The sequence below is a fragment of the Thalassophryne amazonica genome, chromosome 13, assembly GCF_902500255.1.
Source record: "Thalassophryne amazonica chromosome 13, fThaAma1.1, whole genome shotgun sequence".
Classification (NCBI taxonomy): Eukaryota; Metazoa; Chordata; class Actinopteri; order Batrachoidiformes; family Batrachoididae; genus Thalassophryne; species Thalassophryne amazonica.
The window spans coordinates 98714927-98729752 of record NC_047115.1 but is presented as its reverse complement, the minus strand read 5'-3'; the positions used below and the strand labels follow the sequence as shown (position 1 = coordinate 98729752).

The 14826-nt window shown below is 47.7% G+C and overlaps 1 protein-coding gene across 1 annotated transcript in view; it reads right to left on the bottom strand.

Annotated features, from left to right (window-relative positions):
• The window catches only part of fbxw4 (F-box and WD repeat domain containing 4), a 293683-nt gene that overhangs the window by 195539 nt on the left and 83318 nt on the right, over positions 1-14826 (bottom strand). Inside the window, exon 5 of the mRNA XM_034184427.1 lies at positions 2252-2486. Coding sequence (XP_034040318.1) covers positions 2252-2486 — 235 coding nt within the window. The remainder of the gene's footprint in view (positions 1-2251; positions 2487-14826) is intronic.

Below are 14826 nucleotides of genomic sequence, written 5' to 3'. Positions count from 1 at the left end.
TCATGTTAGGGGCACTAGTGATCCCAGAGATTCTTCTTGCAGCAACTCCTCAGCTGCAGAATAAGTGACAGCAAACTACAAGAGCAGCCGTTCATTTATTTTTAACTCTCGCCTGGACTTTACTTTCAGAATGGGGGTTACATAAACAAACAAACAATTTTTAAAACTGGACTTTCAAATGAAGCAGGAGGTAATAATTAAAGGACGACCAAAGACAGGAGCTGAAAGGTTTGTTTCAGACAACAGAAGAGCCGCTCTTTTCAAACGCAGTGGGACACAAGTAAAGTCTGGCTGTGTGGACATCCAGCAAGAAACTACTTTTTTTGCCTCCTTTTCTCAACTTGTGACTGTCTGGACTTAGATGGGATATTGTTATTGATATTGTGATATTGTGATTATGATATCCTGAATAATTTTCCTCATCAAATGAGTGGTCGACCGCTCACATTCAAAGCCAGAAAAGGCTCCAAACAGAGTTGGAACAGGACTGATGATCTCCACTGAGACAGAGAGACTTTTAAACTGAAGGAAGATAAGGAAAACATCTTCTGCTTTCTTCCATTTGCGAAATATAGCGAAGATTCGTCCCATCCTGTCTATGGCTGATGCTGAGACTTTGATTCATGCATTTGTCTCTTCTAGATTGGACTATTGTAATGCTCTATTTTCTGGCTTACTGCAGTCCAGGATTAGGGGTCTTCAACTGGTTCAAAACGCTGCTGCCAGACTTCTGACACAAAGCAGAAAGTTTGACCACATTAAACCCGTTTTGGCGTCCCTGCACTGGCTTCCTGTTCCTGCAAGATCAGATTTTAAAGTACTGTTATTAGTTTATAAAATCGTTCATGGACTTGCACCTCCCTATCTGGATGACCTGGTAAGCCCCTATGTACCAGCTCGGGCCCTGCGTTCTCAGGGTGCAGGACTTCTGTGTGTTCCCAGGGTGAATAAAAAGTCTGCCGGTCACAGAGCTTTCTCCTACCGTGCCCCAGCTCTGTGGAATGATCTCCCGGCACACATTCGGCAGTCGGATACTGTTTAAAGACTCATTTGTTTTCTCTGTTTTATCATTAGTATTATAAAGTGTTTTTATTCTTGTATTCTTTTATGGTTGTCTTTCTTTTATGGTCTTTTTTTTTTTTAATTGTGTTTTAAATTTTTTAATTGTTCCTTGTGTGAAGCGCCTTGAGACGATTTTATCGTGAATTGGCGCTATATAAATTAATAAATTTGAAATTTGACTTCTACAAACAAGTCATTGATGCTTTTGTTCAGAAGGAGCGGCACATGGACTGCATTTATAAGTTAAGGTAAGAACATAATAATGTTTTTTTTTTTTTTTAACTTAAATATGCTTTTTGTGTGCTATAGTTTGTATGTGTAAAAATGCTGATCTGAGATTTTAAACATAGCCCGTTAACTGCTGCTCTGTGGGGTTTATATGTATCTAAATCTGATTGTGATGAAGTCAGCGCCTCACCAGCCATCAACCTCGCTGCACATCACTGAGTATGTGTGTTTATATGGTTTTAACCTGAAACCTGCTGGATGCAGATGTGCAGGTTTTCTCACATACAGATTCAGATTTTTTCTCCTTGAAATATTATCTGTGTCTAATTTACTCTGACATGAACAATCAACATGAATCGAGTATGAGACCACTAACAGAGCCACTGAGAGAAAGACAAAAAGCTGCACGCATCACAAGGACACGACTTAAAGGGTGAAGGTGTCAAAACCCTCAGAGAGGCTCCACAGAAGACAAATGAGGAATTCTTATTACGTGTGCACAACATATAATTTGTTCCCAACTGTGATTAATTTGTGCATTAAGATAAATAGTTTTTGTAGTTCATGTGGACAAGATGAGGCGTTCGTTCACATGAACAGAATTTATTCTGTCCTCAGTAAAAGTATTTCTGTGTTTGTTATTGTCCACATAAAGCTCCAATAAGACTGCGGGGTGTGATTTCAGATCTCATTTTCTGTGCATGAACTCATCAAGCGTGCACACAGTCGAAGTTTAGCGTTTGCTGTAACGTGCACGCTGCGTTTCTTCTGGAAAACACGCCTGCATTGTATCAGGGCCTCAGCAGTGTTACAGTTCCTGGTTCTTGGGGGTGTTCTGAAACACGCGGTGCGGCTCGTGTCTTGATTTCACACTAAATGGAGGAATGTCAACGCAGCCCAGCAGTGAGGCTGAGGAACGCTGAGGAAACCTGAGAAGCTGAAGCTGCTGCAGAAACCCTACCAGCCAGTGCGAGCAGGCTGACGGCCAAGATTCTGCCCAGGTCCCGCAGAACTTTCCAGGCTGTTCTTTTCAAATGCTCTGCCAGCTGCTTGGCTCTGGTCGCCGTTGAGACCTCCTCCTCCTCCTCCTCCAGCTCCCCGCATGACGACCTCTCGTCTTCATCCTCATCTCCAGAAACCTCTTCATCTTCACCGTCCCCATCAGCAACGTTTCTGTCGGTCTGATAATCATCAAGCTGAGGACAGGAAAAAAAAAACACTTCAGATCATCAGAATGTCCACTGCAGGGAAAAAAATTACATCAGTAAAACATGCAAACCTTTGTAAGTAAATATATATATTTTATTCATGTTGGAGACAGGTGGCGCTGTCTGAGCCGGCAGACGTGGACTCCTGCTGACCCACTGAGACATGTGACACACACGTGCAGAGTCCGTGCACTCCAAAGAGACGGTCCTGATACGTCTGAACAGCTGGACGAGATGAGACGTCTCTTATTACAGACACTAGATGTCCGTCCCCTCCTCCCAGAAAGTGTGTCAGCGCAGCGAGCGCAGCCTCTGAAACCAGGATCCCGACGCACTCCGAGTCTTTACTGCGCTCTTATAAACACATAATCAGGCCTCTTAAAAAAACAACCATCACTTTTAAACTATCACTCTGTCCCGCTGGGTTCAAATAAACTCCCGCGGCAGTCCGCCAGCGTCGCGCTCAAGCCGTAAATATTTGGACACTGAGACGTTTATTTGTCCACTGCAGCTTGTGTGACTTGAAATCAAATAATTCACTTTATTTCCATCCAGTCTGGAGGAGCAGAAACTACAGGAGTGAGATCTGAGAGTGACCCGGACCGGGTGCTGGGCTAAACCACATCCACCACATTATAGGACTGCCTTGGGGAAAAAGTAAGTTCCTTCAGCTCCCCACAGCAAATCCAAGGTTCTGCATGTTGATTTGACACAGGTTTTACGCCGGATGCCCTTCCTGACGCAACTCGACATTACAAGGAGAAATGTGGCAGGGGTGGGGTTTGAACCAGGAACCTTCTGCATTGAAACCAAGCACACTGACCACTTGTCCACCACCCCTGCCCTCGAACCATCTTGGGTTTTGGATGATAAAAAGCCAACTGGTCCGCTTTCACAGTAACCACAGAGTTCCCCCTGCAGCAGCAGGAGCCGGACGGGGCACCAGGCCAACAAGAACCTGAGTTCATAATACCAACCAAAAAACAAAAATAAATATTCATTTGGATGTGAATATTCATTTCTCACAAACAATCTTCTGTGGAGGAAACATTTTTATGATAGTGATCTCATAGCGCAATAACTGTCTAATTATTGCGTAATTTTGTTTTAGACTCAGAATCTGACATCTACTGAACAGACTTTGACCCATAAAACAAAACAAAATGGGAAAATGTCTGACATTATTTGGAGGACTTCAGCTCCACCCCTGGGCGTGGCCATGTGCAGGAAACCCTCTTTTCTCTCTGTTCACGAAGTTAAAAGTCCTCAGTAACTCGTTCGACAGCAGAGCCAGCGCTGATGAAGCCAACGTCTCATAAAAAAGTGAATATCACTAAGAGGAAAAAAAAAGAACCACCTATCAGCTGCTGCCAGATGAAAATCAAATTAAATCAATTTTATTTATATAGCACCAAATCACAATAAACAGTTGCCCCAAGGCGCTTCATATTGCAAGGAAAAGCCATGCAATAATTACAGAAAAACCCCAACGGTCAAAACGACCCTCTGTGAGCAAGCACTTGGCGACAGTGGGAAGAAAAAACTCCCTTTTAACAGGAAGAAACCTCCAGCAGAACCAGGCTCGGGGAGGGGCAGTCTTCTGCTGGGACTGGTTGGGGCTGAGGGAGAGAACCAGGAAAAAGACATGCTGTGGAGCAGAGATCAATTACTAATGATTAAATGCAGAGTGGTGCATACAGAGCAAAAAGAGAAAGAAACACTCATTGCATCATGGGAACCCCCCAGCAGTCTAAGTCTATAGCAGCATAACTAAGGGACGGTTCAGGGTCACCTGATCAAAAAGGAAAGTTTTAAGCCTAATCTTAAAAGTAGAGAGGGTGTCTGTCTCCCTGATCTGAATTGGGAGCTGGTTCCACAGGAGAGGAGCCTGAAAGCTGAAGGCTCTGCCTCCCATTCTACTCTTACAAACCCTAGGAACTACAAGTAAGCCTGCAGTCTGAGAGCGAAGCGCTCTATTGGGGTGATATGGTACTATGAGGTCCATAAGATAAGATGGGACCTGATTATTCAAATCCTTATAAGTAAGAAGAAGAATTTTAAATTCTATTCTAGAATTAACAGGAAGCCAATGAAGAGAGGCCAATATGGGTGAGATATGCTCTCTCCTTCTAGTCCCCGTCAGTACTCTAGCTGCAGCATTTTGAATTAACTGAAGGCTTTTCAGGGAACTTTTAGGACAACCTGATAATAATGAATTACAATAGTCCAGCCTAGAGGAAATAAATGCATGAATTAGTTTTTCAGCATCACTCTGAGACAAGACCTTTCTAATTTTAGAGATATTGCGTAAATGCAAAAAAGCAGTCCTACATATTTGCTTAATATGCACATTGAATGACATATCCTGATCAAAAATGACTCCAAGATTTCTCACAGTATTACTAGAGGTCAGGGTAATGCCATCCAGAGTAAGGATCTGGTTAGACACCATGTTTCTAAGATTTGTGGGGCCAAGTACAATAACTTCAGTTTTATCTGAGTTTAAAAGCAGGAAATTAGAAGTCATCCATGTCTTTATGTCTGTAAGACAATCCTGCAGTTTAACTAATTGGTGTGTGTCCTCTGGCTTCATGGATAGATAAAGCTGGGTATCATCTGCGTAACAATGAAAATTTAAGCAATGCCGTCTAATAATACTGCCTAAGGGAAGCATGTATAAAGTGAATAAAATTGGTCCTAGCACAGAACCTTGTGGAACTCCATAATTAACCTTAGTCTGTGAAGAAGATTCCCCATTTACATGAACAAATTGTAATCTATTAGATAAATATGATTCAAACCACCGCAGCGCAGTGCCTTTAATACCTATGGCATGCTCTAATCTCTGTAATAAAATTTTATGGTCAACAGTATCAAAAGCAGCACTGAGGTCTAACAGAACAAGCACAGAGATGAGTCCACTGTCCGAGGCCATAAAAAGATCATTTGTAACCTTCACTAATGCTGTTTCTGTACTGTGATGAATTCTAAAACCTGACTGAAACTCTTCAAATAGACCATTCCTCTGCAGATGATCAGTTAGCTGTTTTACAACTACCCTTTCAAGAATTTTTGAGAGAAAAGGAAGGTTGGAGATTGGCCTATAATTAGCTAAGATAGCTGGGTCAAGTGATGGCTTTTTAAGTAATGGTTTAATTACTGCCACCTTAAAAGCCTGTGGTACATAGCCAACTAATAAAGACAGATTGATCATATTTAAGATCGAAGCATTAAATAATGGTAGGGCTTCCTTGAGCAGCCTGGTAGGAATGGGTTTTTTTCTTTAATAGTTAAAATTTGAAAAAGTGGGCGTGTCTTTGACGTCCTCACCACAGAGGCACCTGGGGGGGGGGGTCACGACCAGAGACACACAGCAGCTCATGTTCCCTCACAATGCAAATAAAACTCCTCATCTGAGTCTCCAGACGTAACCACTCATCTGACTCCACGTCATTCCAGTGGGACCCAAAGATCCTCTGAGGAGACTTGGTACCAACCAGAGATCCCCCCTCAACTCTGTATGTATTACCGAATAGTTGCATCCGCCAAAAAACGCATTGTGAAGAAAAAGAAAAAAGATGTATGTATGTAAGACAGCATCCCAGCTAACAGCTAACGCTATCAGAACATTACCCTGTGGATCTCACAAGGTCATGAATGTCACTGGTTTAGTAATGTTGTGAGAACGTTCTCAGAACGTTTGAATCGATCCTTAAAAGAATTTTTTCTGAAGTAAATCAAATGGGAAAAGGAATTTAATCATTTAAATGCATCGTCTGTAATTAGCACTTCTTTTTATTTTGTAAAATCCAGATGATAACTTCAAAATTCTAGTTCTTTAGTAACAGTAGCAGAACACTGCAGGGACATTTTAAATTTTATATATTTATTATATAATTGTTTTTGAGGGTGTTTGTCAGGAAAATGAGCATGTCTCTACATTGATTACAGACCCTGCAGCGGCTCTGTAATCAACCGTTTCTGCAGCGCGACTCCACTTTGAAGCTTGAACCAATGAAGCAATGCTTCGATCCACTGGCTCGATGGTTCTTTGATTCGCTGCTTTTCAGAAACAGCAAGATCGCTTCTTAACCCCTCTCAAAGCCATTAAAATATCGTGAGTCACTTTTGTGTGGATTAAAGTCACTAACTGGGACTCTTGTCTTGTTGCAGTCAAGAAACGAGAAGCGTCCTCCATTCTGTTGGCACAGCTCCAAATGTTGCACGGCTCTCTGCCGAGACAGTCCGGTCAAAATGAATAACTTTAAATAAAATGACACCTCTTTCCAAACGCTATAATACAGGCAATAAACTACAAGAGACAAAAACGTTTTTTTCCTCCCAAAATGAGACGTCCTGCATTCTTTATGAATTACATCCTGTGGTGCAGCACAGCTGCAAGAGCTCAGCTCAGACGTATGGAAAGACATTCATGCTAATAATGTCTGAAAGGAAATGCTTTTGACAAAAACTACAGATTTTGTTTATTTCTATTTGTGTCCAGAGATCAAGATCCACCATGTAGAATTTATTATGTCCAGAGTTTAAGGATCCAGTGACCAATTTCATATTTATTTACTTTAAGACTCAATAAAATGTTGTTGACATAGAAAACCCGTAAAGCCTACTTTTAGTACACAGAAAATTCACAAGAGGTATTGATAAGGGAATTGATAATGGTATTGATATCGATAAAATCTTGTCAATACCCATCCCTATTTCTTAGTAATGTCACAAGAACGTCGTTGGTGACAGGCTGGTAAGGTAGGACACAAATGCAAAGCTCACTCAAACAGCTCTGGTTGCAAAAAGGCTTTAGTGGGAAAGTAAGCAGTGGTCGGTACACAGGTAGGCAGTGCAAAAAAACAGCAGCAGTACAATGATCATCAGGCTAGGCATAGTCGGAACAAACAGGCAGTAAGTCGAGAACACAAGGAAGCAGGCAAGACAAAACACAAAACTGAGAGCTGGAATGAAGGCACAGGGCGCATCAAACTGGCAAGGAACAGACGCCACCAGGGAGCTTATAAATCCCCAGGCGACAATCAACAGATCAGAAACAGGTGTCCACGGAAGGGACCAGAAATGGGGAGTGGCCAGAGAGAGAGAGAGCGAGAGAGAGAGAGAGAGAGAGAGAGAGAAAGAGAAAGAGAGAGAAAAAAAAAACGGCAGACAAGCAAAGATGGGGCAACTGCATGAAAAAACAGTTCAACAAAGGATCTTACTGCGTGGGCTCAGGAACATTTCAGAAAACCATTGTCAGTTAACACAGTTCGTCGCTACATCTACAAGTGCAAGTTAAAACTACCATGCAAAGTGAAAGTCATACATCAACAACATCCAGAAACGTCGCCGCCTTCTCTGGGCCCGAGCTCATTTGAAATAGACAGATGCAAAGTGGAAAAGTGTGCTGTGATCTAATGAGTCCACATTTCAAATTGTTTTGGGACATCATGGACGCTGTGTCCTTTGGACAAAAGAGGAAAAAGACCATCCAGATTGTTACCAGCACAAAGTTCAAAAGCCAGCATCTATGATGGTATGGGGGTGTGTTAGTGCCCATGGCATGGACAACGTACACATCTGTGATGGTATGGGGGTGTGTTAGTGCCCGTGGCATGGACAACTTACACATCTGTGATGGTATGGGGGTGTTAGTGCCCATGGCATGGACAACTTATACATCTGTGATGGTATGGGGGTGTGTTAGTGCCCATGGACAACTTACACATCTGTGATGGCACCATCAATGCTGAAAGGTACATCCAGGTTTTGGAGCAACACATGCTGCCATCCAAGCAACGTCTTTTTCAGGGACGTCCCTGCTTATTTCAGCAAGATAATGCCAAGCCACATTCTGCACGTGTTACAACAGCGTGGCTTCATGGTAAAGGAGTGCGGGTACTAGACTGGCCTGCCTGCAGTCCAGACCTGTTGCCCATTGAAAATGTGTGGTGCATTATGAAGCACAAAATACGACTACGGAAACCCCAGACTGTTGAACAACTGAAGTCGTACATCAAGCAAGAACGGGAAAGAATTCCACCTACAAAGCTTCAACAATTAGTGTCCTCAGTTCCCAAACGCTTATTGAGTGTTGTTAGAAGGAAAGGTGATGTAACACAGTGGGAAACATACCACTGTCCCAACTTTTTAGAAACCTGTTGCTGGCATCCATTTCAAAATGAACAAATATTTGCACAAAAACAATAAAGTTTATCAGTTTGAACATTAAATATCTTGTCTTTGTGGTGTATTCAATTGAATATCGGTTGAAGAGGATTTGAAAATCATTGGATTCTGTTTTTATTTACATTTTACACAACGACCCAACTTCATTGGAATTGGGGTTGTATATGTTGTTGGGAAGGTGTCGTAACACGGACCCGCAACAGGGGGCGCAAATGAACGGACAATGGATAAGACAAAGAGTAACAATTTAATGTTGTGAAACGCACAACTGGATACAGACAAAGAGAATGCCAATTAAACACAAGGTGACGTGCGGGCAGGCTCGAAGATAGGAGACCTCTGGCGATCGGAGAGCCGGGACCCATACAGCTTCCACCACCAACGGCCTGAAGAACACCGGAGCCGCCAAGTCCTGAGTCCCCAGGTGGTCACCGTCTTCTGTTGCAGACCCTGGTACTGCTGGCAGAAGATGAAAAACAGTTCATGGTGAGTATGTATCCACACACCCAGTAATCCTTCACCTACAGATCTTCGAGGAGGGAATACCTCCACCTCCGATACAAAGTCACCCGTGCAGCTCCTGACAGTGGCTCCTTGGATGGAGTGAGAGGCGAAGACGTCGCAGAGGTGGAGTAATGATCTGGCTTTTGAAGGGATGCAGGTGATTGGTGACAGCTGGTGTAAATGAGTGACAGCTGTCACTCTCTGTCTCGGCGCCCTCTCATGCTTGAAGCCCGCACTCCAAGCAGGGCACAAGACTGGTGGTGGTGGGCCAGCAGTACCTCCTCTTCAGCGGCCCACACAACAGGACCCCCCCCTCAACGGGCGCCTCCTGGCGCCCGACCAGGCTTGTCCGGGTGTCGGCGGTAGAAATCGGCTAGGAGGGCCGGGTCCAGGATGAAGCTCTTCTTCACCCAGGAGGGTTCTTCGGGTCCGTACCCCTCCCAGTCCACCAGATATTGAAAACCCCGGCCCTTCCGACGGACGTCCAGGAGCCGACGAACAGTCCATGCCGGCTCCCCGTCGATGATACGGGCAGGAGGTGGTACGGGTCCAGGAGTGCAGAGTGGTGAGGCGTGGTATGGTTTTAACCTGGAGACATGAAACACTGGGTGAATCCGCAGTGAAGCTGGGAGTTTCAGCTTCACTGCGGCTGGGCTGAGGATCTTGATTATAGGAAAAGGTCCGATGAACCGGTCTTTGAGTTTTGGTGATTCAACCTGCAGTGGGATGTCCTTAGTTGATAACCACACCTCCTGCCCAGGCTGGTATGTAGGGGCCGGGGAACGCCGGCGATCTGCATGGGCCTTAGCCCTCGTCCGGGCCTGCAACAGGGCAGAACGGGCGGTCCGCCACACCCGGCGGCACCTCCGCAGGTGGGCCTGGACCGAGGGGACCCCGACCTCTCCCTCCACAAGTGGAAACAATGGGGGCTGATACCCCAAACACGCCTCAAAAGGGGAGAGGCCGCTAGCAGATGAGACTTGGCTATTGTGGGCGTACTCGATCCAGGCCAGATGGTCACTCCAAGCCGCCGGATGCGCGGAGGTTACGCAGCGGAGGGCCTGTTCCAACTCCTGGTTCGCCCGCTCTGCCTGGCCGTTCGTCTGTGGGTGATACCCGGACGAGAGACTCACAGTGGCCCCCAGTTCCTTACAAAAACTCCTCCAGACCTGCGAGGAGAACTGGGGACCACGATCCGGAACGATGTCCGATGGTATCCCATGCAGACGCACGACGTGGTGGACCAGGAGGTCTGCTGTCTCCTGGGCCGTCGGGAGCTTCGGGAGGGCCACGAAGTGGGCCGCCTTGGAGAACCGGTCCACTATCGTGAGGATGACTGTGTTGCCCTGGGACGGCGGGAGGCCCGTGACGAAGTCCAAGCCGATGTGAGACCAGGGGCGATGAGGCACAGGCAGGGGCTGGAGGAGGCCCCTGATCTTATGATGATCCGCCTTGCCCCTAGCACAGGTGGTACAGGCCTGGACATAGTCCCGGACGTCGGCTTCCAGTGACACCCACCAGAAGCGCTGCTGGACTACTGCCACGGTCCTACGCACTCCGGGATGACAGGAGAGCTTGGATCCGTGGCAGAAGTCCAAGACGGCAGCCCTGGCTTCTGGTGGGACGTAGAGTCTGTTCTTAGGACCGTTCCCCGGGTCCGGGTTCCTTGCCAGGGCCTCCCGGACGGTCTTCTCCACGTCCCATGTGAGGGTGGCCACGACAGTGGACTCGGGAACGATGGTCTCGATGGGGTCTGACAACTCGGCCTTGGCTTCCTCTTTGTGCACCCGGGACAGTGCGTCGGATCGTTGGTTCCGGGACGGTAGGTGATCCGGAAGTCAAAGCGTCCGAAGAACAGGGACCAGCGGGCTTGCCTGGGGTTCAGCCGCTTGGCGGTCCGGATGTACTCCAGGTTCCAATGGTCTGTGAAAACCGTGAAAGGCACCGTAGCTCCCTCCAACAGGTGTCTCCACTCTTCAAGAGCCTCCTTCACCGCGAGGAGTTCCCGATTGCCCACGTCATAGTTACGTTCAGCGGGTGTCAACCTGCGGGAAACGTAGGCACATGGATGGAGAACCTTGTTGGACTCCCCGCTCTGGGACAGAACGGCTCCTATCCCTGAGTCAGAGGCGTCCACCTCCACTATGAACTGGCGAGTAGGATCAGGCTGCACCAGAACTGGTGCAGACGAAAACCGGCATTTCAACTCCCTAAACGCGGCTTCGCACCGATCCGACCAGGTGAAGGGAACTTTAGTGGAGGTCAGGGCAGTCAGGGGGCTAACAACCTGACTGTAATCTTTAATGAATCTCCGGTAGAAATTTGCAAAGCCGAGGAACTGTTGCAGCTTCCTACGGCTTGTTGGTTGGGGCCAATCTCTCACCGCCGCAACCTTGGCCGGATCCGGGGCGACGGAGTTGGAGGAGATGATGAACCCCAGGAAGGACAAAGAAGTGCGGTGGAACTCACACTTCTCGCCCTTCACAAACAACCGGTTTTCTAGTAACCGCTGCAGGACCTGACGTACATGCTGGACATGAGTCTCAGGGTCCGGAGAAAAGATGAGTATATCATCCAGATATACGAAGACAAACCGGTGCAGGAAGTCCCGCAAGACGTCATTAACCAATGCTTGGAACGTCGCGGGGGCATTAGTGAGGCCGAACGGCATGACCAGGTACTTAAAATGACCTAACGGGGTGTTAAATGCCGTCTTCCATTCGTCTCCCTTCCGGATCCGAACCAGGTGGTACGCATTCCTAAGATCTAGTTTGGTGAACATTTTGGCTCCATGCAGGGGCGTGAACACCGAATCCAACAGGGGCAACGGGTATCGATTGCGAACCGTAATCTCGTTCAGCCCTCTGTAGTCAATGCATGGACGGAGTCCGCCGTCTTTTTACCCACAAAAAAGAAACCCGCACCCATCGGGGAGGTGGAGTTCCGAATCAACCCGGCGGCTAAGGAGTCCCGGATGTAGGTCTCCATCAATTCGCGTTCCGGATGTGAGAGGTTGTACAATCTACTGGATGGGTACTCAGCGCCCGGAATCAAATCGATGGCACAATCGTACAGTCGGTGCGGGGGAAGAGTGAGTGCCAGATCTCTGCTGAAGACGTCAGCAAGATCGTGGTACACCTCGGGCACCGCCGTCAGATTGGGGGGTGTGATTCCGGGTGGAACCGAGGATCCAAGACACTCCCGGTGGCAGGTTTCGCTCCACTGCGTCACCACCCCAGACGGCCAATCAATCCGGGGATTGTGCTTCACCATCCATGGAAATCCCAGAATCACTCGGGAGGTAGAAGGTGTCACAAAAAACACGATCTCCTCCCTGTGATTCCCAAACACAACCAAGGTCACTGGCTGTGTCTGATGTGTAATTAACGGGAGTAGAGTGCCATCTAGTGCTCGCACCTTCAATGGTGAAGGCAGAGCCACCAGAGGAAGCCCTACTTCCCTGGCCCATCTGCTATCCAGCAGATTCCCTTCTGACCCCGTGTCTACCAGTGCTGGGGCGTGAAGGGTTAAATCCCCACTCAGGATTGTTACTGGGATTCGTGCTGATTTATGGGTTTTCCCCGTGTACATATTATGGCCCACCCTTAACCCAGTTCCTAAGGATGGGCGTTGGAGTTTGATCGTTTGGGGCAGTCTTTTAACCTGTGCTCACAAGAGCCACAGAAAAAACACTTCCCGCGGGCCAGCCTCCTTTGTCTGATATTTGATTTTAATTTGGCCCTGCTCGTGTCCATAGCTTCGTCAGCAGGGGGAGCTGTTGCCACACGGAGCCCTCTGGCAGTGGAACGTGGGGAAGACGACATCCTTTCGGACCCAGAGGAAAGAGGGACGGCTTGAGCCCGACCACGCCCCCCAGCCTGCTCCCGACGGTGTTCATTCAACCGGTTGTCTAAGCATATAACCAAATTGATAAGCCCGTCGAAATCTTGCGGTTCCTCCTTAGCCAGCAAATGCTCCTTCAGGACCGGAGACAGTCCGTTTATGAAGGCGGCGCAGAGCGCAACATTATTCCAGCCGGACCTCGCAGCCGCGATGCGGAAGTCGACTACATAATCAGCTGCGCTTCGGCGCCCCTGTCTCATTGACAGCAGCATGCTCGAGGCGGTCTCGCCTCTGTTGGGATGATCAAACACCTGTTTGAATTCCCGTACAAACCCAGCGTATGACGTCAGGAGCCACGAATTCTGTTCCCAAAGCGCCATAGCCCAGGCGCGTGCCTCACCTCGAAGCAAATTAATCACATAAGCCACCCGGCTGGCATCTGATGCGTACATAACTGGACGCTGTGCAAAAACGAGCGAACACTGCATTAAGAAGTCTGCGCACATTTCGACACAGCCTCCGTACGGTTCTGGAGGGCTTATGTAAGCTTCAGGGGACGGTGGGGGGGTTTGTTGAACGGCCAGTGGAACGTCTATCTGTGGCCCAGAGCCAGCAGGAGGAGTCACTGCAGCAGCGCTCGAGTCGCGCGCTTCCACTCTGGCGGTGAGAGCCTCCACCCTCCGATTGAGGACTGCATTCTGCTCGGTTACCAGATTTAACTGAGCGGTGAAAGCGGTAAGGATTTTCTGCAGATCACTTACCACGCCTCCTGCTGACGCCTGCGCTCCTTGTTCTCCCATTGGCTGTTCAAGCTGTGGTTGACGCCCCTCGAGATCCATGACGAATGGCCGAGAAATCCTGTTGGGAAGGTGTCGTAACACGGACCCGCAACAGGGGGCGCAAATGAACGGACAATGGATAAGACAAAGAGTAACAATTTAATGTTGTGAAACGCACAACTGGATACAGACAAAGAGAATGCCAATTAAACACAAGGTGACGTGCGGGCAGGCTCGAAGATAGGAGACCTCTGGCGATCGGAGAGCCGGGACCCACACAGCTTCCACCACCAACGGCCTGAAGAACACCGAAGCCGCCAAGTCCTGAGTCCCCAGGTGGTCACCGTCTTCTGTTGCAGACCCTGGTACTGCTGGCAGAAGATGAAAAACAGTTAATGGTGAGTGTGTATCCACACACCCAGTAATCCTTCACCTACAGATCTTCGAGGAGGGAAAACCTCCACCTCCGATACAAAGTCACCCGTGCAGCTCCTGACAGTGGCTCCTTGGATGGAGTGAGAGGCGAAGACGTCGCAGACTCTCACTGCACGCCAATCCAAAAAACACTGACTCCTCAGGAATACGGCTGCACACAGAACAATTAGTTAACACTTGATCAGAGCAGAGAATTACCTTCGACGGTAGTTGATTTCTCGGCGAGGAGGTGGAGTAGTAATCCGGCTTTTGTAGGGATGTTGGTGATTGGTGACAGCTGATGTAAATGAGTGACAGCTGTCACTCTCTGTCTCGGCGCCCTCTCATGCTTGAAGCCCGCACTCCAAGCAGGGCGCCGACTGGTGGTGGTGGGCCAGCAGTACCTCCTCTTCAGCGGCCCACACAACATATGTGAGTTTATGTATCTATGTATATTTAATATGTAGATGCATGATGCAGCATCAATGTACAGATGATGTGAAAACATTCACCCCGAGAATCAAGCCACATGAAGCCAGGAATCAAGAAGGTTGTTATGAGAGCAGCTCATACTTTAGGAGTGTTTCAATTAAGAG